The sequence below is a fragment of the Chanodichthys erythropterus genome, chromosome 22 (genome assembly GCF_024489055.1).
Source record: "Chanodichthys erythropterus isolate Z2021 chromosome 22, ASM2448905v1, whole genome shotgun sequence".
Classification (NCBI taxonomy): Eukaryota; Metazoa; Chordata; class Actinopteri; order Cypriniformes; family Xenocyprididae; genus Chanodichthys; species Chanodichthys erythropterus.
This window is the reverse complement of record NC_090242.1, coordinates 20,491,733-20,515,476: the sequence shown is the minus strand read 5'-3', so window position 1 is coordinate 20,515,476 and position 23,744 is coordinate 20,491,733. Positions and strand designations below refer to the sequence as shown.

At 36.1% G+C, this 23,744-nt stretch overlaps 1 protein-coding gene across 5 annotated transcripts in view; it reads right to left on the bottom strand.

Annotated features, from left to right (window-relative positions):
- The window catches only part of rai14 (retinoic acid induced 14), a 47,035-nt gene that overhangs the window by 18,891 nt on the left and 4,400 nt on the right, over nucleotides 1–23,744 (bottom strand). For all 5 annotated transcript variants that reach the window (XM_067375614.1, XM_067375615.1, XM_067375618.1 and 2 more), the window contains exons 3-7: nucleotides 9,094–9,224; nucleotides 4,360–4,448; nucleotides 4,182–4,246; nucleotides 1,293–1,350; nucleotides 356–426 (exon numbers count right to left, since the gene is read on the bottom strand). In XM_067375614.1, the coding sequence (XP_067231715.1) occupies nucleotides 356–426; nucleotides 1,293–1,350; nucleotides 4,182–4,246; nucleotides 4,360–4,448; nucleotides 9,094–9,224 (414 nt within the window). The remainder of the gene's footprint in view (nucleotides 1–355; nucleotides 427–1,292; nucleotides 1,351–4,181; nucleotides 4,247–4,359; nucleotides 4,449–9,093; nucleotides 9,225–23,744) is intronic.

Genomic DNA, 23,744 nt, shown 5'->3' with positions numbered 1-23,744 from the left:
TTTTGTACTGTTAGTCAGCACTCTTGTCATCACCCAGACAGAGGCCATTTAAAATAAACACTGTGAGACTCTTGGAATAAAAGAAAACTCATTGCAGTAGAAAAAGTTAAAAAACAACCCTAGACAAGCAATCTCTCTGTAACAGTGACCTCAAGTGAGCCATGGGGATTTTAATCAATGCAGCCGAGCACAGATTCAAACCCACAGAGAACAATCTTTGAGGAGTTGTGCTTGACAATGCACAAGTTTGAGGTAGACCACAGGCAGCTCTGAGATGCAGCAAAACACATGCAGAGAAAGACGGAAAGGCCATTTTTCCAGCAGTTAAGCTATCTCTTATAACACTCATACGTACCGAGTCCTTAAGACTGACGTGACACTTGTGCTCACACAGAAGCTGAACTATCACAGTGTTTCCGCTGGCAGCTACAGGAGAGAGAAAGAGAGAAAAGATAATAAGAAGCAGTTCTTTATCCCCACAGAGACACAAATAAGGGTTTAAAAGCATGCCAACAAACTCCTTACAGAGCAATTACTCTGAACACTTCAAGCTTTCCCACAGAGACCAAAACCAGGCTTATAGTGTGTGACACCACTTATTGCCCAACAATTATTAGCGTCCCCTTTAAAAATTAAAGCGTGTCCTGTTTCTCAACCAATCACGGCAATTATTCTCAAAGGGCGGACAGGCATAAATGCATCCTCCTATCATTTTCTCTGCTTTGTAGTCCATATAAAACCATGTTTTGCTTATTGTTTTTCTCTGTAAGATAAATAACATCCTGCCAGCAGACTTATAACCTCCAGGTGGATGCAAGCTTCTTGCTCTTTGTGGCTGTTCCAACACGGTTCAATCAATAACAGCTGGCAAAAAGGCTCAATTAACAGCCAACACGCTGTCAGTTTTTTCCTTACCATCTTCTGTACAGACTGAAAGGGGCAAGGGAGCAATTTTTTTTTTTTTTTTTGCTAGGGAGCAATTTTCTGAACAAAGAGTCTCTCCACAAATAAAAACATGATTTTCCTGGCAATTTGGAACAAATGGTCCACAATGACATATCATTCTGTGCTTGGGAGTATATGGTGAATGATGGTGCCAAAGTCGTGGGGTTAATGTTTAAAACATTTGCACCAAGATACCACTCAGAACAAACTATCAATAAAGCAAAAATAATGAAAGAAAACAAGACATACAGAAAATTGCTTGTCCTTGAAGGGCTCCTCTCTGAGGTAGTCAAGACATATTAAAGTAAACCGAAAAATCCTTAAAACAAGGAAATTTTGCACTTCACCTGCATGATGAAGAGCCATCTTCCCTGAGCTGTCAGGGGCATCCACTGCACACTTAGTCTGTAGAATAAAGCGCATAAGATTATTGCTTCAAACACATCATCTAAAACCAGCATGACATGTTTTACCCAGAATTCACTGCTAGACACCAATTACGACCTTTCAATCAAAACAGCTACACTTTCACCAAGTAGTTTTTTTTTTTTTTTGGTGCGAGTTAATGATTTGCACTCTTATTAAACATTTAGCAGCATGTCAGGCCAGTGTTTATGGATGAACAGGCACAAGGAATTTATTTGACAGGCATCATCAGAGGAGATGTGTAATATATTAAACCTGACTGCAGTAGCCAATCAGACCTAAAAAGGTACCTAAAGTGGATGTCCCTTTAAATGTAATTACTGGCTGCCAGCTATTAACCCTCAAGGTTATTCTGCTACTGTTATGGTAATGAGATCCCATACAGTGTGTCCCTTTTAAATCCTTTATGCCTAGATAAACCACCAAAGCTTATTTTTAACTAAAGTGGCCAATGACACTTTTTTGTCATTAGAAATGACCAGCTAGTCAAACAACAAGAAAATTACCCTAGAAAGTATTTTCATGTTCATGGAACATTTCAGCAGAATCTCAAGGCACTGGGTACATTAGAGCATTTGTTGTGTTTGGGAAGCCAGGCAAGAAGTATTGGTTTATGACTGCTGGATTAAACCAAATTACTACTGTCAGGCCCTTTCATTTGTGTAGCAGTTAATTTTTCTGTTTCACAGGATCTCCAGGGGAAAAAGGCTAATGATTTCACCACCGGCCTAGCTGTGTGAAGGGGAATATATCTGCAAGGCTTTCAACAGTGAAACGACACGCATTCTACAAGTGAAAAATTAGAAGTTTTGAATGATTTAAAGGGTTAGTTTACCCAAAAATTATATTACTCACCCTCACGTCGTTCTACACCCGTAAGACCTTCATTCATCTTCGGAACACAAATTAAGTTATTTTTTATTAAATCCGATGGCTCAGTGAGGTCTCTATAGTCAGCAATTCCACTGAAAATCTCAAGTTCCATAAAGGTACTAAAAACATATATAAAACAGTTCATGTGTGTTCAGTGGTTCTACCTTAATATTATAAAGTGACGAGAATACTTTTTGTGCGCCAAAAAAACTAAATGACTTTTCAACAATATCTCATGATGGCCGATTTCAAAACACTGCTTCAGGGTTTTACGAATCGAATCAGTGGTTCGGAGCGCCAAGTCCCGTGAATTCAGCAGTTTAGCAGTCTGATAGGAGATCAGAATCACTGATTCGAAATAAAAGATTCATAAAGCTTCAAAGCTTCATGAAGCAGTGTTTAGAAATTGGCCATAACAAAATATTTGTTATAGTCGTTATTTAGTTTTTTGGCACACAAAAAATATTCTCGTCACTTTATAATATTAAGGTAGAACCACTGAACTCACATGAACCGTTTTAAAATATGTTTTTAGTACCTTTATGTATTTTGAGATTTTCAGTGGCATTGCTGTCTACAGAGGCCTCACTGAGCCATCGGATTTAATCAAAATATCATAATTTGTGTTTCGAAGATTAACGAAGGTTTTACTGGTGTAGAACGACATGAGGGTGAGTAATTAATGACATTATTTTCATTTTTGGGTGAACTAACCCTTAAAGGTTGGAGGGTTAATGTTTGCAAAACAATAATGTTCAATACCATTGAAAAGTTTAGGTTGGTACTATTTTTTAATGTTTTTAAAATAAATGTTTTATGCTCACCAATGCTGGATTTTTTTTTAATCAAAAATACAGTAAAACAGTAATATTAGGAAATATTATTACAATTCAAAATAACAATTACCTATTTTAATACATTGTAAAGTGTAATTTTGCAAGCTGAATTTTTAGCATCATTACTCCAGTCTTCAGTGTCACATGATCCTTCAGAAATCATTCTAATATGCTGATTTGCTGCTCAGGCAACATTATTAATATCAGTATTGAAAACAGTTGTGATGCTTAACATTTTTGTGAAAGTTCGAAAAGAATGATTTCTGAAGGATCATGTGACACTGAAGACTGGAGTAATGATGCTGAAAATTCAGAACTGACATCACATGATTTTAAAATGTATCAAAATTATTAAATAAATTATAATGATATTTTACAATATTTCTGTTTTACTGTATTTTTTATCAAATAAATGCAGCCTTGGTGCAAAGTTAGATTATCAGTTAGAGTAAAACAAAGTGGTATGTTTTTTTTTTTTTTTTTAAAAAGAGATTATCACACTTTTCATGCAAAATATTGACATAAAAGACAAAACCAAAAAAACATCCAATTTAGTGACATTCAAACATTTTTAAGTCTGTCTTACCATTTTCAAATGCTTTTTTGGGGGGAGATTTATCAGTTTTACTGTGTGAATACAATTTCTGATGCAGTGTTAAACTGCCAGTATGGGTAAAAAGAGGCATCAATATTAGCAAAGCCAATACTGGCACCAATTAGTGAACAGAACAGAGCAGGGCAGATAGGCTCTGGATATTTCAGATCTGTGCAGCTCTGGTAGAATCACATGGAGTGGAGAATGAGTTGCCCATGATGATAAAAGAAACACTAGAGAAAGTGCTTCAGCAGACCACTGGGAGTCTTCGAACATGCCAACCTGCCCACACACAGATCCAAACATACAACACTGTCCAAGATCACAGAGGGAGGCCGTGGGATTTGCTAGTTTACGAAACTGCGGGAACAAAATCTGCTCCCTTTGTTTAGCTGGCACACACAGTGTGGCAACGGACATGGCTGTTGTTCCCATTAGCATTCGGTCCATCTGTGTGCACCTAACAAACTCTCAGTCTACTATTCACAATCAATCGAAAATATTACCTGAAGCAACTTTTTGGCACACTCAGGATGGTTGTTTTTGGCAGCAAGGTGTAAAGCAGTAAACCCTGATGTGAAGAGGACAAACAAGGCTTGTTATTTACATAGATTTACTCATTATGCGTTAGTGACGTAATATAAAATTAATGCAAGAAAACATGTTGATCTAGCTGTAACCAACCTGAAGCGTCCTGCAGAGACACATCAGCCCCATGAGCCAGGATGACAGCTAGACACTCAGTTTGACCTTGCGCAGCTGCTACATGCAGACTGAGAAAGAGGGGTGGGGGGGGGGGGGGGAGAGAGTAATGATTAGCCATGTCACTCACATTTGGCCAGTTTTTTATGGCATGTATAACTTGCCTATAACCTACATGCAGTAAATACAGGGCTCTTTGATTTAAAAGGTTGGTCAATGACATGCTCTGCATATATGCTTGTCCTAAGGCAATTGTAAAGCACTCTAGTGTGAATGAGTGACACTAGATCAATCCTTTTCATTCTGTGAAGCAAGTCAAGCACAAAGTAGCAATTAAAATTGTTGTCAAAATACACTAAGCTTCAGAATTGTCAATTCTCAAAACTTTTATTAAACCAATGAACACACATAAACAAGGTAATTTTCTTCTTACCAAATAAAATGTATTCACCCCAAATGAGCATACACACTACTGCTCAAAAGCATTATTATGTTTCTAAAAGATGTCTCTTATGTTCAACAATTCTGCATTTAGTTGATCAAAAAATACAGGAAATACTGTGAAATTCATTAAACAGCAATACTGTGAAATATCACATTTAAATATATTACAATTTAAAATAGCTGTTTTTATTTTAATATATTTCAAAAGTTCTTTATTCCTGTGATGGCAAAGCTGAATTTTCAACAGCTAGGCTATTACTTCAGTCTTCAGTGATCCTTCAGAAATCATTCTAATATGCTGGTCTGGAAACATTATTATCTATGTTGAAAACTTTGATGAAAAATAATGATTAAAAAAAACAAATAAACAAACAAACAAACAAAGGCAATGTACTTGTAATATAAGTCTTTTTTACCTTATGTCTTAGTGTCACTTTGACATTTGTTCAGTTTAATGCATCCTTGCTAAATAAAAGCACACATTATTTCACATTTATTTCAATCAAATGGTAGTGTATGTATGCATATTTTGGAGATGTTATGTTTCTATCCAATACTGACCCAAATTTAATAAAAAATAAAATTAATTATATCCCAAAATTCATGTTAAATAAATTATAGTATGGGAAAGAATTCTCACTTTTAACTAGTAGCTTATTAGCTTGCATATTGGCTGTTTATTAGTACTTACAGTATAAAGCACATAATCCCTTATTCTGCATGACCTCATACATCCCTAAATCCAACTGCATACCTAAACTTAAAAGCTACAACTACCTTACTAACTAAGCAGTAAAATAAGAGTTTATTGAGGCCAACGTCATAGTTAATAGTTCCCCATACCAAAATGTGACCAACCCAGCTAATGAAGAATAAATATCCCTGTCTTGGTGAACTATTCCTTTAAAACCTTTATTAGTCATGTAATCTCTGACCTGAGGGCACAAAAATAAAAAATAAATAAATAAATAAAATGAGAAAAGTTTAGACTATCCTTGTGATTAAAAAGTTCAGTGCTCTCTATCACTTAATAAATAGCTTCCATTCAATCCCACTGACTTGATATCTACAATCTCTTTATTAATTGGCTCTTTAGAGGACAAACTTAAGAAAAAAAAAAAAAAAAAAACACTAATTAATCTAAATGAAATTGATTACACCCTTCTGGAGGATAAGGATCAAGATACGCTCTATTTTGGGCAGTAATAAAGCTAACAACTAAAGCTATGCAAGATGCCCTGATAATGACCTTGATGATTATGTCACTCATGACAGCTACATGGTTCTGACCTTTAAATGAACAAACCAATAACTTTAAATATTCAAATATGGCAATTTAAGCACAATATACATCACTTTAATGCCATTAAAGGTCAGGTCAAGAAAAACTACTTTTTTTTTTGGTAGAATTAAAGTAACACACATCATAGCTGTTTTTAAATTGGTCTGAAACACATAAGGGATAGCGAACACTAAAATGACAATTCTGTTACCTTTTTTTTTTTTTTTCCCACAGAACAAAATGTTATCACCTATATAATTCCCCCCCCACCCCCCCTATACCTTTATGCTTATTATTTAATCTATGTCTTTAGAAAATAAGAAAAACTTGACACAGAATGTTTTCAAATATAGAGAATTATGAATCCTAATCACTGGTGTCCTTATATTTAATTAAATGTTCAAGTCAATTAAATGTTCATTCACTGCATTCTCCGCAAGATGGGTTTCTTTTAACCGTGAAAAGTAGAAGTAACATTTGCTGCAGCATCTCTCTCATGTTTTTGTAATTAATATTATGAAGCGCTCTCTCGCAGTCCTTTTCAAGGTAAATGACGTGCTCACCAGAGCATATGATTACCAAATCGCTCTGGGTCACGTGTCCAGCTCCATTATCAGAAAATCATATCTCCAAGGCAACAGTGACAGTTTGGAAATACAGCGAGGCTCTGTGTTCTACATGTGCCCCTCTTGCTCATGAACCCTCTGGAGCGCAAGCACTCGAACACAATGAACTTCTCAAACAGGAAGATAAGGATTTATTGTGAGCCTATGAGAGTGCTTCGGCTCAAGCCGTCCTAACGCAGGACACTGGAGACTCATTCAGGTCAGCAGTGTCTGAGTTCATTACTTACAGAGTGAAGAGAGGAAGCGCATCTCTCTGCGTTCACTGGAGCTCATTCATTGATTCATCTTTGCTGTGCTCATAGGAATGTTGCTATTCTTTCTTCACAGCTGATGTTTTTAAGGTTGCGTATAATGTTATTAATTACATTTAACTGCATCTAACATGTGAGAGAGAGTATTCTTGAAAGTTTTGGCAGTGACATATTTTGTTTATAAAAAGTCATAAAAGTTTGCTGCTTCAGCATTTCCATATAATTCTTACATGTTTCTGTGGTATACTGGAAAACAATTATAAGCATTTCACAAGTTTTAAAGGCTTTTATTAACAAAAACTTTTAATATTTGCAATATCTACAGCATTGACCCTTCTTCATAACCTCCAGCATGCTCTGGAATGCTGGATATCAGCTTATGGCTACATCCTGACTGATGGCGATCCATTCTTGCTTCATTAGCACTGGGAGTTGATTACAATTTATGGGCTTCTGTTTGTCCACTCACCTTTTGGGGATTGACCACAGGTTCCTATGGGATTAAGGTCCAGGGACTTGCCTGGCCAATTTCAAAGTAATGATATCTTTATCACTTTTGCCTTGTGACATGGTGCTCCATCATGCTGGAAAAAGCATCGATCATCACCAAATTGCTCCTGGATCATTGGGAGAGGCTGCACTTGCAGGAGGTTTTGATATTATTCTTTATTCCTGGTAGTGTTTTTGGGCAGAATTATGAGAGAGCTCAGTCCCTTGGATGAAAATGGATAGTCTCAGGATACTGTACTGTTGGCATCAAAGGACTCATGGTAGTGTTCACCGTTTCTTCTCCGGACAAGCAATCTTCCAGATGTCCTAAACATTCTGGTCTAACAGTCAAACAAGTTTGCACCAGTCTTCTTCTGTCCAATCCTTGAACTTCCTGCAGAATTTCAGTCTGTACATAACGCTTTTCTTGGAGAGAAGTGGCCTCCTTGCTGCCCTTCTTGACACGAGGTCATTGTCCAAAAGTCTTGGCCTCACTATGCATGCAGTTGCACTTACACACCCACCTGCTGCCAATATTGAGGAAGATCTGCACTGGTGATGACACAATTTCACAGGCACTTGCTGGACACTCGGGGACATCCTAAAGCCTTCTTCACTGCAGCTGAATCTCTCCTTGAAGTTGTTGATCCAGAAAATGGTTCTTTCAGGTGCAATATTTCTTTGCAGAAATTTCCTTGCATGTGAGGCCATTTTGATGCAAAGCGATGATTCTGCACGTCTTTCTTACATTTATGTTTCTTTGGAGGAAACCATTGCTAACACAAGAACACAAAGATTGGAAGCACCAAAGTTATGTCACTGCCAAAACTTTTGGCCATGACTATAGTTAAAATATTTTGTTAAGAAAATTCCTTTATGGTGGATTTAAACTCGCTGTTATTCCTACAAACACTACAAATTCGTCCAAGTCATCTCAAAATGCTTATTTCCCCCCGAAAATGTAGACACAAGAATGTAATTATTCAGGTTCAGGCACCAATTAAAAAAAATTGCATTTACAATATCTCTGCCAAGACAACGAAACAAAGCATTCAAAGTTCTTTGAACTACGTTAACATATATTTAAGTGTTCTTTAAATGACTTCTAAAGTATAACACAAAGATTCTAAATGGAAAAAGATGGAAAAGCTGAGCTCTGATTTCAGTTTCACAGGAGGTTTTACAGCCATTGTTGTAAAACAAATGTTCAAATGTGCATTACACGTAAAACTGGATGACTAGCATAAACAAATCAAGCATTCACATCTGAACATCTGTGTGCCTATTATGGTAAATAAGGGAAAATGAAGATGGATGTAAATGCAATGAAACAAAATGCTGATGGGATGAATGACAGACTAAATTTGTTTGACTGGGGTTTAGATTATAATTTCTACTGCTAAATAAACACCCTGATGAATGGATGCAAAAAGAAGAAAAAAACAACCCCTCAAATCTCTCCTTTAGATGGAGTATAAACACCCACATGCACATCATCTTTTTATGCATATTTCAAGTGGATTGCGGAGAACAGTCTAGAAATTCTCTTGAAACACTTCTGAAGTCACAATTAGTGCAGTCAATGTCTAAATCAATGAGAGCAACCTCAGTTCCCAGTACTCACGCAGACTTGCCCTCACTGTCAAGCTTGGTAGGACAGGCTCCTTTCTTCGACAGGAGGGAGGTGACTTTATCTGCCTCTCCATGCTCCACTGCACTGAGGAGACGCTCATCGTTCTTGTTCCATTCATGGGCCTAAAGAAATTTAAAAATGTTTTAAAACAGCTCAAATATAAATATTCACTATTTCTAGGTCACTAAATCAAATTTAATAAGCAAACAAACAAGCTCCAGTTCTGCTATTAAAGAGAGATTATTATTATAAAATTATTAGTGAGACTTTTGATTGCAAATAATATAATTAGGTACTAACACAGATTTTACAAATCAGTTCGATTCTGATTCACACACTCTTGATTTTATTTATTTATTTTTAGTTAACTAACAAGCTATATACACTCAATGGCTTTCCTGAGGAAAATGAAGTATGACATATTGTTGTTTACATGCTGTTTTATTGATGTAATTCTGTGGTTGAAACACTGAGCGAGCCATTACATGAGAAATTACAGATTTTAATAAGCTGTACTGTTTCTTTCAACATACCTTCTGATGTTTATTGTTTATTTCATGCTATAACTAGTAGTAAAGAGGAAGGGATGATCTGTCGATGTATGCTTTGCGCAGCCACTTGAACTGAGGTGGTACAGCAATCTATCACGCCACATTAAGGAGCATCAAAATTACATTGTTAACATTTGAATTTTATGATAAAATTTACAGAATTTGAAAGCTGAGACTTTGTTTCATATCAAAACTAACCAAGCACAAAGCTTATTGAGATTACTGAATAAGAGGCGAGCTACAAATGATGTTTAGAGCATTTTTGTTCACACATCAACAGAAAACACCACAAAATGATATCAGTTCATCAAAAAGATCTATTAAAGTTGAAAAATCGATATGGTCAGCCCTGAGTTACTTAATGACAGTAACAATGGACTTACAGTAACTAACAAAAATGTGCATCTTTGTATTCCCAAAAACCCATATCTTTAGACCACAAATAAGGTTTATGGAAGCTGTTAAAACACCATTTCATTTTCCTCTTTAATAGTCCGGTCTTGTGAAATAAAATGTAATTTTTTAAAAGAGAATATTTTAAGTTCATGACTGACATCAGCTAACAACAGTTTTCCTCTCTTTAGCATACTATAATGGAAATCAATCAGCTTTCCCCATTAGTCTCCATTTGTGACCTTCACAAAATGTATACTTATAATTCAAACTCAAAGAACATGAGTTACTAGCCTTGAGAGAGCATGTTGAGAGATCTTTTACACACTCAGTGAGAGGCTGAGTGGAGAAAGACGAAAGAGGGTTTGGATCAATCACAGAAGCCGCTTTTAGTATGACTAAAAAGGGAAAAAAAAGATATGCCTCCTCCAAACTTCAAGCATGAAAGAATGAATGATGCAATGACACCACAAAACTTGGATCATGAAGTCTTTGTGCCGGAAATTATCCCAATCAAATGAGGGCTGGCAATGCATAATATGCACTGGAAATCATTTACTGGGGCTGCTAAAGTCTGTATATTACTGGCTGCTTAAATTGAGAGTTACAGTAACAGACTACCACCAGTCACATTTACTCTATATATCATTGCATTGTGAAACTGTTGTGGAATTGTATAAAAGCCCTTTGTAAACATGAAGACTAACTGCTGTTTTTTTCTTCCTGTTATATATGCTGATTGCGGATCTAAAAGGAACAATTCCCACCAAAATCAGTCAAGTCAAAAGTAAAGCAATCATATAAAATAATGGATGAAGTCTTCTCAATTTCACCTATAATTTAGAGGTATCTCAAGGGGAATGAATCACATTATTTCCCTCTTCTGAAACCTCTCAGACACAACAGGAACTGATTTCTTAACAAGGGCTTATTCACAGCTAAGATTCAAACGTACAAAATCTAGTTAAAATGTGTCTTTGTAGCTGTGCATAACAGTGAAACAACACCCGATTGCTGAACAATGCAAATCAGAGCAACTGTTTGAAGAGCCCTTCGCAACAAGATATCATTTTGAGAAGTCCGCATTTACTAAAAGTTTAACAGTTCTAAACAAACCAAAATTCAATTCCTCTAAATGTAGTCTAGGCAGCAAGCTGAAAGCAGACCGCAGAGGTCAGCCGGCGAAACACAGAGGCCACTACTTAAGTCTGTCACTATTTTTAAAATGCAGTGTAATATTACACAAGCCACAGTAAACCCAGCACTATTTTGGGAGCCGTTTGACTTTGGCCTACTATCTGCAATCAGCTGATGCTATTTAAAGTCAACTCATGAAACAAATGAACATCAATAGTATTAAAAAAAAAAAAAAAAAAACAGACATTTGTAAAGAAACAGAACCTGAATTAGCCTCCTAGCCTTCCCAGGGTACTCAAACATCATTAACAATGTACTTCAGAACACATTGACTGATGCTACATTTCAAAACAGAGAAAAGAAAATGAATATGGGTCTATAATATTCCCTCTGATGCTGGAGAAAAATCTGTTGTTTTTTTTTTCTGAGGTACATGTTCTTTCTATTTTCTATTTAGTAAGAACAGTAAAAGCAAAACCAGAACAGAAACTCCAGTTGAAAAGAAAGTGAACTGTAAAATGGTGAATAACAAACAGCTTTTGACAATAAAGAAATGAATGAACAGTTAAAAAAAAAAAAAAAGAAAAACTGTGTATGTGACCAATAGCTTCTATACTGCCAATGCAGAGTATTGGATTACTAGGTTACTCAATGACATATAAGAGTGTTTCCACAGTAAAAACAAGTAATATTTAGCTTAAAATGTGCCTTGTTCTTAGAAATGTACTTTTTGTATTCATGTTCGTCACGCACTTGCACCACAGTTAATCTCATATCTGACAAGGCATTTATAATATTGTCTGATGAAAAAAACAATACGTAAAACGGATAGACAGAGTTCCGCTAATGTATTTTTCTGTTGATGGATACACTCTACATGTGCTTCATGCGAGTAGCTGATCAATAACTGTTATTATGTAAATCTGTTGCTGACATCATTGTGTTGGTGTGTTGCAGTTCAGCATGGCAAACGAAGAGACAAGATGCTGATAAAGCTGCCACCTGTATCATATAAATCTCCTGTCTGACATTCTGGCTTCCCAATACAATACAACAGCGATGGTCAAAAAACAAGGACAAAACAGTCACTCTATGTAAACCTTGATGCGAGTGCTATATGCAATATGGCCTATGCCATCCTCACCCAGGTGTTGATAGCACAAGCACAGATGAGACCGAAAAAGCACACACTGCCTTCAGTGTTTAAACAGACACTCAGTGCTAATTCAAACAGGCACAAGTACTGGACAGGGCTTGATGATAAGGACTGCCCGATGGCCTGGGTTGAGTGAAAATGAACAAATTGTAAACTTTTTTGATGGTCCAGCACTGGACCAATTGGGACAATGTTAGTTCCATCAAATGTCCCGATCGGGCCAGTGCTACATCGTCATAAAAGTTTATCATTTTATAATTTACGTTTACGCTGGATAATTTAAGTCTTGCCAATTTAAACATTCAAATAAAAGAACACACAAAAGAGAACTTGTGCTCACTGTGTAAGTTATTTTCTGTGAAGCACGCACATGGAAAGCCTCATCTCAGACAGCGCAAAAATACTAAATTGAGTTAGCTTTCGTCTTCTTGCGCTTGAACGGACAAATTCACACAAAAATTATGTCAATTTGCATTGTGCCGTCTTGGCAAATATCCTATTAAACAGACTTAAGTGAACTTTTATAACTGTAAGGATTAACCTTTAACCCCACCCTCCCCGTGATAAATAAATTAAAATAAAGAAAATAAATACAAGACTTTTAACAGCTTTTATTTGACCAAAAATACAGTCCTGTAATATTATGAATTTTTAATGAAATTATACATTTAATTTTTAACTGTTTTAATATTAAAATGTTATTATATTTTAAAATACAATTTATTCCTATAATGGCAAAGCTGAATTTTTTTGCAGCCGTGATACATTTTTCAGGAATCTTTGACAAATAGAAAGTTCAAAATAACAGAATTTATTTGAAATAGGTTTTTTTTTTTTTGTAACAATGCATATATTATTAAATTATATCAGCCTTCAAAACGGTTTGTCACTTTTTGTTGTAAAAGTTTTTAAAAATCAAGTTAAAAATATTTAGTTAAAAGAAGCACACAACAATATTAAATATTACTGCTAATTTATGTAACCAGTTGATGTAACCAGTGTGCTATGTATAAATCTTCCTGAGGCTACATGAATTGTATGTTTTGGATTAACATCCTTAATCTCAGAACAAAACAGCTTCTGGAGAGAGAGAAGAATAGATTTGTGGGCATTTAAAATAAAAAAATAATCTAATGCTTGAACAGAATGCATTTAATTAAGGCCCCGTTTACACTAGTGTGTTTTCGTTTTAAAACACATCAGTTTTGCTACAGTTACGCCTGTCGTTTACACTACACCGGCGTTTTTGAACTCTGAAAATTTAGACTTTCGAAAACGCTGCAGACCCCGTTTTATTTTGAAAACGCAGGGGTTGCATTTCTGTATAAACGGAGACTTTTGAAAATGATGGCGTGGCTGCCCATGTTCGCTTTGCGTATCCTTGACGACCATGTAACAGTAACATTGAGACTGAACTGCAATCTTTGGTGGCTTTGTTGTCATTTTTAGCAGCCACTGGGGAGTTAAAGTCTGCATTTTTTAAATACTGCAGCTACCCACATGCGCAAGAGGCAAATGTTTACACTTGTACGTACATGCCCAGTGTGCATGAACGGTCATGTGACATGCGTTTTCGGTCGTGTAGTATAGCATTTCTGAAATGCTGTGGAAACGCCAATGTAGGCGAGGATTGTTTTCATTTTTAAAGGTGCCCTAGAATTGACATTTTACAAGATGTAATTTAAGTCTCAGGTGTCAGGTGTTTTTTTATTATATCATGTTTTAACTGCCTATTTAAATGCCTATTGGCATTAAAAATGCTCTGATTTGGTGAGTGTACACCTTTAAATGCTCATGTTCCCCACCCCCAAGCCTTCGACTCTATTAAACACTGCATAAACCCTACAGAAGTTGACAATATAACTCTCAAAGCGGATCTTTACAAACTGTTTGTGATGCAGCATATCATATCACGTAAGTATGGCATGTATTTAGTGGATGTTTGCATACATTTGCAAAATCACAGCGTACATACAGGTCCGGTCTCTATATTTCCTTCAATTTCCTTTTTTATATTTTGCTTAAAATAATTATCTAATAAAAAAAATGTACATAATATTCAAAATGCTCTCATGCTAAAACTTTAACTAGTAATTTCACTATTTTAATTGACACACACACACACACACACACACGTATGACAGATAAAAATAACATTTGTTGCATTCTAATTTCCTGCAGTGTTTTAGAGAAAGTATCAACATTTTACTGCTCACCATGTTTCTGCTACTGTTGTTAAATTAACCACATCATCTTCAGTTCTTGTACCACTTTATGTCTTTAGTCAAAGAGATAGAGTAAAACAGAATAAAAAAAGCAAACACAAATAACAAGCAGGGACTTTAGATGACATGACTGGCATTATGCCGACATTACAAAGCACTGCACAAAACAAACATCACTGCCAGTCTAATGCTTGAACCGATGTGATAAATAGGCTTTTAAACTATACTGTTAAATGGTAAAGAAAGAACAAACATGAGGTTTTCCAGCTATAAAAAGATGTGAAAATCTACACACACTTTTAAAAGAAACTTTAAACATCTAGCAACAGCCTGGAGATCTCCTTTTTGTCATGGTGGGCCTTTGCAAAAACAGGAAACACTTAACATTATCTCATAAGGGCCTGTTGGACTAAATAACCAGTGGAGAACGGGGACACATGCCACAAACATTACCTCCACCCATCGTTCAGTGTAAGCATTTAACTGTTATCTGATAAAAGTCCTCTTCAGCCGTGCAATATTTAGAGCCAGGGGCAAGACAAGTGGTTCAGATCAAAAGGTTTTCAAGTTGAATTTGTGTTATCTGCACATAAACATATGCAGTTAACTAAATAGGACAGAACATGGCAATTTCATTATTTAGACGTTGAGAATCAATGGATGTAAGGCATATTTCTACAGCACATTGTACAGTCTTCCTTGATTTTGAGTGCGCATACCCTGATATACCTCCTGAACGTAAAATAAAAAAGAGATTATTTTACTTTCTTTCCCACTGGCAAAACAATGTAGGCATGTGGCCAAGATGTGACCCTTGTACTTGACATGTCATGCTGAATATTTTCAGCACACTGGGCACTAATGCCAAATCAAACTCTTTACTTCGGTTTGCGTGCAAAAGAAGCATAACAATGGGCTTAATAGAAAACTGACCTGGTGGTGAATGGGTTTATACTGCCTGTACCTGTACATAAGCCAAATCGATAAATTACTTATGTACCACGTCCATGTGAACCAGCCATTGACTTTAAGACCAATGGTTTCTCAAATTCGAAAGCGGCAGCCGAGCACCTTGAGAACAGGCTGAACTATGACCTCTTATCACGCTTGTCTCTGTTCAAGCCTGGCACTAGCCATGTTCTCCGTTTGAAGAATTACACTCACACTGCTAAACTTTGGACAGCTTCTCTTTCTAGGATTCTTGAGATAAGCTCAGAGCAGTTTTTGCTCAGAAAAGCACATTCCTGTGTGAGAATGTTTAAACTTCAGAAATGATCACTATCTCACTTTATTATTTTGCATGATGGATAATCATATGATCCAAATAAAGCTTCAATTTCCACAAATGAAGTAAAAACACAAAGAGCATTTGGGGTCAGTACAAAGTTAAGATAAGAAGTCTCTTTTGCTCACCAATGCTTTGATCAAAAATACGGTAACATTATTTTAGGGTCTTTTAAGTAGTTTCTTATTAGCATGCATATTACTAGAATATTGGGTGTTTATGAAAAAAAAAAAAATGTAATTTTTACATGAAAAAGTTAGTTCAGGCAAGAACAAAAAAAAACTAAGTAAATTCTATAGTAGTACTCAATTTAAGCTTGTAGAAATTGAAGCATAAACATCAACATTATAAAATTCAGTAAAACTACTCAACTTTTCTGATACTGGTGTTCCCATCATGCACTGGGCCTTGAATAATTAATGAGTTCAATTTTTGCTGTTTTTACACTGTTTTATCATTGCTTTTGTGGTTATGTTTAGTAACTTGCCATTTTATGACATTTGGAGTTCATTTTCTACTCAAAATGCCACAATCACACTCAAAAACAATCCATCCGTCATTGTGTATTGTGTACCACATTACTTCTAATGTGTAGAAATGGTGTCTACACAATATCTATTGTATTAGTCACTTAGATGTTTCTAAGTAAAACATACACTTTAAAAGCATGGTTTAATTCAGTGTTATATTGTTTGAGTAAAATGTATTGCAAAAGAAACTTCAACTAAGTAGAAATTACTCAACCTTTTACTGGCCAAGTTAAAATTACTTTTCTTTATTAATTTTACTTAAATTAGTTCAGCAGAGTAACTTAATTCCATATTTTAAATTTACTTAAAAGATATGCATGCAAAAACCTGCAAAAGAAAAAGTAAATTTTACTGGTTTTTTTTGTTGTTTTTTTACAGTGTACTTAAGCACATATTAATGCCTTATTCTACATTCTTACTATTAAAAAGCAGTAAATTAGGAGTTTATTGAAGGAAAATTTGTAGTTAATGAATGTGTTCCCTATACTAAAGTGTTACCCTAAAATACGGTAAAATTAAAACAGTAATATAGTGAAATATTACAATGTAAAAAAGCCTTTCAATTTGAATGTCTTAAAATGTAATTTATATTTCAGCAGCCATTACTCTAGTCTTTAGTGTCACATGATGCTTCAAAAATCATTGTATGTCGGTGCTCAAGAAACATTTCTTATTATTATCTAGGGATGTGCGCAATGACTAATTTAATTAACGTTTAAGCAAATTTTGCAACCGACTAGTCCAACCCCACCCCACCCCGCAGAGACAGTCTGTATATGTGATCCAAACTACTTAATCTATGAACAGTCAAATCCCAGACTGAATGCACGCTAAAAATAGGTCACATAGATGCAATGCATATTTTAAAATAAACAAAATAAATATATTCTAACTACAAACAGATTGTAAAAAAAAAAAAAGTTGCTTCTCAAAATTCCCATAAAAGGCCATTAAATCTGCTTACTCTAAAATCTATAAGATGATGTGAATGAAATATGATGCTTTTAATATTTGTCCAGCCAGCCAGCCTGCACCAGCGATGCCAGTTCAGGAGGGTGAAAGTACACTAAAGACATAATCTCCCTCTTAATCTCATTATTAGATTTTCAGCCATGTGGCATATTGATAAAACCCCCAGTGAATAGGGACGAGCTTGAGGGGTTGAAACGGAAGGCTCTGGATATCCATTCAGGGCTTTACCATTAGCACGGTCTGAGTGCAAATCTTTGCAATGCTGCACTGTACAAAAGACGTCCACATATCCTTGGTTTAGGTTCATGCAAATGGTATGTGCAGATAAACAACAGCTGTTAAAGCCACAATGTTATTCCCTAAAGCTTGTTTTCACACATATTGAGATGTTCTTAAAATCTGTTTTTTGAACTGTTCCCCAACCCCCTACTCACTAAAAGCATACTCTACTCAAGTAACCAAGTGCCTCTTCCATAAAGAGCAAAGAGTCTTTTTGTGGGAAACTTTTACACGGTGTACAAATGCCTCCTTTTGTTTAACAAAGTTCAGAAGCGAACATACCATGGAAGTCCAGAGATTTGAGTAACTGCATCTATTTTGCCAGAAACTGTTATAGAAGGGGTCCATCTGTGGATTAACCTCTAAATAAATCCCAGAGATGTTGTCTAAGTCCGATCTAAAGCAGACCTGAGTAATATGAGGGCTAGTATCTGTAGCTCTGTGAAATAATTGCGATGTTATGACTCCCAGTACTTTCTAATGCCAACCATATGAACCTTTTCCAAAAAACAATGCATCTTTTCTACAAAACTACAGCTGCAATTGCTTAAACAATTGCAGAATGTGGGGTAGTTTATATTAGTCTGAATAGATATGAGGATTAAAAAGACAGAAACCACATGACTTGTTTGAGATTCTGCCGAACAAGACTTAAAATAGACCTTCTGTACCTAACTTTGAACATTTATTATCACATTCCACCAAACTCATCCGCTCAAAAAGAATGTGCTTTTTAATCCCCTGAACTTGGTCCAGTGCCAAATCTCTTGGAGGAACTCTAGACAATTTGCCTCTGAAAAAAAGATGAAACAAGGACTTGGAAGATGTTAGAGACAGTAAAAGTTTAGAGGGCACGAGGACTCATGAAAAGTTCAGAAAGTCTGAATTGGTAGTGATTAGAGATCAGTGAGGTTTGTCTGCAAAAAATATGAAGTTTAAGAACAGATTGTTCTTTTCTTAAAACCCCAAAACACATTTTTGGGTGGTTAAAAGCACTATGTGGGAGCGGAAATTGGTTATTTTTGCGTTTTTCAATTTCGCAAATTCAAAGCAACATCACAGAATCTGATGTAGAAGCGTGCCTGCGGATTGTGTGATTGGCTGCTGGGGCTGGAGAGACACGATTCTACGTCACCCAGTTCTGAGCAGTTCTTTGTGGTGTTTCATGATACTTTAGGGGCTGTCAATAGGTTAAAAAGTAAAATCTCCATCCACATGAAGACACAAAAACACTCTATGAAGCGCTATCAAGAGCCATGTTGGCCAGTCTGAAGCCTGGAAAAAAGTTTATTACTGGTTCCGGTAAGCTAACAACATTGTCATTTTATTAAGCATTTTATTATTATTATTAATTCCATAAAACAGAACAATACAATGAGACATATTCAAACTAAAAAAAGACATAAGCAGTGACAGAGAGAACTGTTGAATAAAGTTATTTTTGTTTTGTTTTTAAATTAAGGTTGAACCACTGAAGTCACGTCGACTGTTTAAATGATGTCTTTATTACCTTTCTGGACCTTGAAAGTATCTGTGAAATTGCTGTCTATGGACGAGTCTCTGATTTCATCAAAAATACCTTAATTTGTGTTCTTGAGGGTGAACACAAATGAGGGTGAATAATTAATGACAGAACATTTTTTTTTGGGGGGGGGGAACTAACCCATTAAGTGATTAATCTTGCATAGTGAAGGTACTGTTTGTACATTTTAAAATGGCAAAATCTTTTTTTTTTATTCTAGCATAATTTTATTTGAATTTCAATTTATTCTCTTGACTTTAGTTGCGAACTAAGTCTGGTATCCTTGTAATGTCACTGGAATCTGTCCTGATGAAAAACATGAAGGAGGTACTTCTGTAAGATAACTCTTCATAATGAATTTATGGTTCAGTGGACAGGATTAATTCCATACATATTACTGCATTATTGTTTTTAAATAATTAATGACATTAAAATAATTAATGACATTAAAAACAGCCCTAGTTTTTCCACCAAGTGACACCCACTTTCTATTCTTATTAAGATAACGTACAAGAAAGGAAAAAAAACCTGCTGAAATAAATGGCATTGCTTAAAGCAATCAACACACACAAACTGTTATCTGGGATGAGCTTCCTGAAGCAGTAATAATAACAGTTAATAGTCTCAGTGCAGCAGTTTAGGGAGCCAGACGTGTTTGATTTATCCTGACGGCTAATTTCTCAACCTGTAAAGCTTGTCATTACTTCACCACAACAACTGTTACTGAGATGACTCGTGCTTAAACCAATTTGAAAGCTCACAGTATGTCTTATGTCACTGGGGAGATACAAATGGGCCATCTTATGCCATCAGGACTGCACTTTATCAAACCACAATTACATGAAGGGAAAACAAGGCAAATGAAAATTGGATCTGGGATAGCTGTATTAGGCCAGAAGATGTAATATGTAGACCAGAAGGGATGTGAACTGAAAGGGCTGAGGTTATGGGAAGGGGGGTGTTGGGGCTAATCTCTAAGAGCCGGGCAGCTGGGTCTGGGCTAATACAGAAACCCTCTTCTTAGTGCGGCTACCTGCTGTGCCCATTCTCATCCGCTTTACAACACTGCTGCCAGTTTCACTCTGATTGGTCATCTGGGGCTTTTTTTGAGGTTATCTGATTGGTCCTGGCCCAAACGGATGAGAGCTGTAAACATTTGATTGGTCATTGAAATCTGAACTGAAAACAGAGATGGTATGGGGGTCAGCTGTTTGATTAGACAATGACCAGACATGTACAGTCAGTCAAAATAAACCTCACTTTTCCCAATGTTATTTTTAGTATTCCTTTTAATGTTTGGCTGGCATAACCAAAGATTTGAAATTAATACACACCTGGCACTGTCAATAGAAGGTGCTATTTTTAAGGCAACCTACTTTTGGAAAGGCAACGGGACTGTTATTCGGCCAGCCTAGACCGTGATCCACTCCCTTTAAGGTTTGAATTAAGCAGCAATAACTCTGTGTATAAAAGGTGTCAGTCTACGACAGAGGATAGAAAGGAATTAGTGTCTGGGCAGTCTGCTAGGGTCAAGCAAATACAGTTAAACACAGAGAAGAGAGTGGGAAGGGATGCTACATGCGTGTTCACTGCGAATACTTTTACAGAGCCTGTGAAATAGTGTAGAATCCGATTTAACCCACTAAATAAATATTGCACAGGAGACGTTTGTCTTTTCCATTTGAGGTTATACAATGTAATGAAGGCTTGTGTGTTTTACCCTCACATGGCAGAGACCCCGTTTCTAAATCCCCTGGCAGCCATATCTTACTGATGAGGTAATTCCACAAAAGCACAGCTAGCCTTATCTCAATTCTCCCTCCTCAACCACTTTAACCTCAGAACTGGACACATCTGATTCTTCCCAGAATGGACACACTGACCTAGGGTGAAACCAAAATACCATTAACAACATTATGATGCCATTAATCCACGTTTTCTGTTGACTTAAGTTTTATGGGAAGAGTAAAAACTTAAGAGCTCTGGATAGATTTCACTGAAGGTTTCATCATGTTGAAGGTTGTAGTTAATTGGGAAAAGGGTAAGGACACTTATTAAGTGCCATGGACATGACTATGTTCCAGATTAGATAAATCCAGTCTGTTGGGAGTCTTGACGTGAACTCAACTGACACGGGAAAAAGCTTGGTAGAGAAAAAGAAATTAACACGAATATTACGTTTCATAACACGTTGAGCTTTACATTAACATTTTGACCTGATCGTTAATGTGAGGCCACACCTGATGTTAGCTAAATGATGCACTCTATGTGTTAGCTTTAGCCACAGAGCACCATCAAACTCATTCATAAGCAAATGTAAACATCCAAATAAATACTGTACTTACGCAATTAGACATGCTGCATGACGAACACTTTGTAAAGATCCATTTTGAGGGTTATATTAGCTGTGTTTATTTATGTTGTTTAAGGCAAGCGCGAGCTCCTGGACGTGGAGCACGAGATTTAAAGGGGCCGCGCGCTGAATCGGTGCATAGTTAAAGATGCCCCAAAATAGGCAGTTAAAAAAAAAAAAAAAAAAAAAAAAAAAATAAGGGGTATTTTGAGCTGAAACTTCACAGACACATTCAGGGGACACATTAGACTTATATTACATCTTTTAAAAACATGTTCTTCGGCACCTTTAAAGGGATACTCCACCGTTTTTTCACATTAAACTATGTTATTCCCTTAACTAAGACGAGTTGATGGACAACTTAATATAATGGATAACTATATTATATGGCGGAATACCATAGAAAGTGCTTGGGAGCACTTTGACTTGGCGCAGTAATATCTTCACTCGTGAAAAGTCCCCTGCTCCCTCTCCTGTAAAAGTCACGTTGGTTCTATTGACGGAAATGAGAGGGAGGAGGAGAGGGAGCAGGGGCCGTGAGAGGACTTTTCACGAGTGAAGTTATTACTGCGCCAAGTCAAAGTGCTCCCGAGCACTTGCTATGGTATTCCGCCATACAATATAGTTATCCATTTTACACGCTTAGAAAAGAAACGTTTTGTTTTGTGTCACCGTCCTAGGTCGAGTTACACTACTCGAGTAACTGTATTTAAATGGGGAAAATGTGGAGGTGCTTGGTAGCTTGTCTGCTTGGCCCCTATTGAATGAACTGGGCTAAGCTAAGTGCTAACAAAGTTTCGCCGCAAGACAGAGCGATTTAGTGCACGCACTGAGACGAGAGAGGTATGTATCAACATGTCTTAGTTAAGGGAATAACATAGTTTAATATGAAAAAACGGTGGAGTATCCCTTTAAAATTTTGCAGTTCTCTGCTCATGATTAACCGATTAGCCATTAAACAAGAGTACGAATTTTGACCTAGTAATTTTTACAGTACTTTTTCAAGATATTTTAAAACATTTGCTGCATGGTTAAAAATACGCTACAAATATAAAAAAAGTCGCATTTTATTCAGAAATTTTTGTTCCACTCACTCCACAAAAAGTCCTATAAATTTAACAGTATTCAAAACAGAAGAATAAAACATAAGTAGCTATATAAACATCAAGCCAAAATGAATTAATTTAAAGCGAAACTGAAACCGAAACCTGCGTTGGGCTCACATAAAATCTCTCACTCGGCACAAATCAACATGTTTCCATATTCATGATGCATTTAGATGCTAATCTATTATTTATTATGCAAACTAGGCTTTGTACTTCACTCGTAGCCCAATACTGATGTTAAACATCATCCTTCAAATGCACAAATATGTGTTCGGCATAACACCACAGTGGGGTGTTATATAAAAATATATCTTTTTATATGTTTGGTTGTTTATTTTATTTTAATAATGAACAGGCTGCGATGTCAGTTTAGCAATTTATGTTGCATGTACACATGAGGCGCCTGCACAATCACTTAAGAAACAACTTAAAATACTCTGTCATTTATTGTCATACAGATAAGAGTAAGAAGCCATCATTCGAAACCATAAAGGGTTTACTTTTTTCTTCAAACTCAAAATACAAACAAAACATTGTGCTTTTGTAAATTAAAAAAAGAAAAACGAACAGGATGCCGCTTTCTGCTGTCTTGGTTTCCTTTCTGTGAACCTTTTTTGGAGCACGTCACAAAAATGAACCGAGACTCCTATTACTTGTTGCAGAGTTTTTTTCTTTTGTATTGTTAATCTGTTAATGATTCTGTCGGTAAACAGTTGGAAAAAACAAAACCTTGTGATTTTCAGCAGTGTTAAGTAGATTTTGACAAACTTACTGACAAGCACCTCTGATAAGCCATTGCATCCACAAGCTCAACAGATATGATTGTGATTGGCTACAATGCTCAATGTTTTTATAATAACACATTGTAAATAAAAACCTCAAACAAACACGAACAAGTGCGTTTGAAAGCAGCGTCAGTCGGTGTGTACCGAATCTACCCGGTACTCGGTAACACCTGTACTGCAGAAATGCTGGTATCATCAACTTTTTTTGGTACCAGTAGGACCTGTACTTTTGACAACCCTAAAAGGGATAGTTCACCCAAAATTGAAAACTTGTATGAATTTTTACTGCGGAACACAAAATATGATGTTTTGAAGAATGTTGGTAATCATTCCATCTCAAAATATTTA